The 3,243-nt window shown below is 35.2% G+C and overlaps 1 protein-coding gene across 1 annotated transcript; it reads right to left on the bottom strand.

Moving 5' to 3' along the window:
- Positions 1–612: 612 nt before the first annotated feature.
- On the bottom strand, positions 613–3,021 carry LOC109585490 (uncharacterized; the record flags this gene model as incomplete). The annotated part of the gene is made up of 8 exons (XM_020001587.1): positions 613–1,571; positions 1,628–1,689; positions 1,741–1,798; positions 1,851–1,892; positions 2,026–2,215; positions 2,267–2,419; positions 2,487–2,608; positions 2,677–3,021. Coding segments are annotated over 8 exons (1,850 nt in total), but the record flags the coding sequence as incomplete, so codon positions are not given.
- Positions 3,022–3,243: the final 222 nt, after the last annotated feature.

Genomic DNA, 3,243 nt, shown 5'->3' with positions numbered 1-3,243 from the left:
ATAACAGATAGATTGCCATCAGTATGTGAACTAAGTACTTGTTAATGAGCTCTGACAGTAACATAGCTATAATGATAGAAAGGGGAGGAAATGTGATATACTTGTTTGCCATTATATGTACACAGTTCCCAGTAAAGAGGGAGTGGATAGTTTGTATAATCAACCTTAGACTATACTATATCCACCTCTCTATCTTTACTATAAGGTCATACCAAGAGCATACCATAAGTACATGCAAGTAGATGTATACTTACATGTATGGTACTGGAGGTATGGATGGTGTACTGTTGCATGCAGTGTAGGTCTAATAGTCAATATTATGTTAATATTTTGTACTTGTATAATGCTACAGTGACTTTAATATGACAGCTTCACTATATACTGTAGTGATTGTGGTAATGAACAGGTGTTTGGTGGAGAGTATCATATAATCAAATTTATAAACCACTTATGACAGCTGCTCTCACTCAACATTCCATTCTTAACTACACTGTGCTAAAGTATAGTATTTTAACCTTAGTTTTCTCTCTCTTGTTTCTCAATTATGTTTCTTAATTGCTCCCACTCATGATCTATATGCATAGCATCACTTTATGTCATTGATGGCTAATATTAATATCAATTAGAACAAACTTCTCAATTAGTTAAACTAGACTAATAATAAAAAAATACTCAATATAAAACTAGTTTATTTTATTGTTTCTTCAGTGGATCTCCCTCATCAGGTTGATCTTTCAAGCATTTTAGGACGAACCTTGCACACGAGACAGCTCCAAATGGTTGCCATGTTTTGTCTTTGTCTTCATTTCCCCAGTCAACAATAGATTTTATCACTATCCATTGGAATTTATCTTTCTTAGCAACAGCAACCCGATTTATACCATTTGCCTCCATTTCTCCTCCAAGTGCTTGTGGAACTTGCTTTAATATTTTCTGTTTTTCTTCTTCGTTGCGATGCAATGTAAACTCAGAGGCCAAGACACCAACGTGAACTTTAACTGATTTATCTTTAAAGTTAAAGACTTTGTCATGTTTGAATAAATTCAAAAGTTTCTCTCCGCAGTGATATGTATCTGGCAAAACATTTCTTTTTTCTTCACTACGCTGATGTTCAGTGTTGACAATACTTTTGGCCACAATAATGTTGGCTAGTTTTGTTTTATCGCCAAGTTCCTCAGTTTTGTCTTCCTTTACTCCATAACATATTCCAATAGCAATGACAAACTCAGCTTTCACGTCATCTAGTACTGAAGTAAGAACTCTTTGGGTATTATCTGGACCCTGCTCTGTCATTATCACTGCAACATTACACAGACCATATTTTGCTAAAATAAAATTTGTCGATCGATCTTTTGTAATAACTTTGATATATTTTTTATCTCCTCCAGTAGGTTCAGTGGCACCCATTACAGCACGATACTCTATAGTTGTGGCAGTCACCAGAATGACATTGACTTTTTCTATAAACTCTTGCTCTTCCTTGGTTAGGTGGGTTGAATATTTTTTTGTTATTTTCTCTTCGCTCTCAAAGTCTTCAAGTTTTGGAAAAAATTCACTGACATCTGGAGGCTCTATAGAAGTGTACATTATCATTATTATTAGAATTATTAAGATTATTCTAACATACTTTCATCATCACTTTTACTGCTGTCTGGGCCAGCTCCTGTGCTACCAAGTGTTTCCCTATAACTACAACAATGTTACAGTAAATTGTTTATTGTACTGTAAGAAAGTATTTACTCTGAATCAGTCTCTTCTTTTCCAGTACTAGTTGCTGGATGGTGCAAGCCTCCTTTGTCTGCTATAATAAGATCAAGTGATGGCAGAATATTTTCTTATTCTAATCTTACCTTTTTGAGTGGACTGATCACTTTGCTCTGGAATCCTAAATGCTATAAAAAATTGTGTATGGTAAACATGCTTAGATTTAAGAAAAAATGATCTTAATTTGATTTTAGAAAATACTTTTGGTAATTTCTGATTAATATTAAATAAGCAATTTAAATGATAATTATCATCTATTACTTGTTGAAGGAGGAGGAGGATTTCTTCGTGCCCTATGAATGATTAATGTAACTGGCTTAACCACTCCTACTAGTGGTACAGAGTAATTAAGAAAAGGGACAGCATCAGGTGATCCATAAACTGATATGAGACAACATGAAGGACGAGAATGCTGTTTATCACCAAATTTGTCAATGTCTTCTTGATATAGCTGTAACATATATGACCTTATAAAATAGGAATTAGTCTAATACAAGCTTACTCTGCTAGGTTTAGTTTGTGGTGTAACTGTCCAGCCTGTAGTTGGTTTATCCTGATGTGCATTAAATTTTAATTCAATACAATTATAAGGACACTCAAAACTAAAAGAAATATCTGGTCCAATCTTAGCTTGAGAGCATTTCCGCTTGACAAACTATCAAATAAATGAAATAATAATCAACACAATTGAACACATTATCTAGTGTCTAATGCTTTCTTACTTGAATAAGTACCTCCAATTCTTTAGCTGCAGTGAATGTCACTAAATCTTCTACTTGTTCCTCCTCATAATAAATTAGTCCAGCATATTTCATATTTTTTTTAACATCAGTATAACCTATCCCTATAAACAGTAAAGGTATATACATAAAATTGATTATTTTAATATGCATGCTTGAGCTGGTACTACACCTGCTCTCTGTCCTTGAGGTTGCTGCTGACCTCCTCCTCCTCCTCCTCCATCATCTCCTAAAATGCGAGCCAGTATGCACAGCAAACAGAACTCTTTACGCTCAATGGATCCATACCCACTATTAGAGCTAAACTCTCCTCCCTCAACTATTGCAAACTGGTAAGGAAGACTGGGTGTGCTCACGGGAGCTATAGCAAACTTGAGATGATGACTAAGAGCTGGTTGTCCTGTTAAATCAACGCAGTGCTGTATCTCTAACTTGAGTCGTTTGAGGAGAGGCTTTGAGAGTGATACTGCATACACAGCACTCACTAGGACAGTATTAGGAGGAAACTCGAACTGTCCTCCTACAAGAGCAACCACTGCTACTTCTACTGTCTCAGAGGACAATAGGCTTCCTTCTTGTACTCCAATCCTTAGACCATATTTCTCCCAATTCATCAGTTGAGGTTTGTCTCCTTGAATTAAGAACAGCTTCTTCTCTGCTACCTGGCAATCTAATTTATTTATTAATAAACAAAATAATTATGATACATGTACATATACTCTTACCCATTGAAGGGATC

This window comes from Amphimedon queenslandica, unplaced genomic scaffold (genome assembly GCF_000090795.2).
Source record: "Amphimedon queenslandica unplaced genomic scaffold, v1.1 AMPQUscaffold_13055, whole genome shotgun sequence".
NCBI classification, from domain to species: domain Eukaryota; kingdom Metazoa; phylum Porifera; class Demospongiae; order Haplosclerida; family Niphatidae; genus Amphimedon; species Amphimedon queenslandica.
This window is presented reverse-complemented; position numbering and strand designations above follow the sequence as displayed.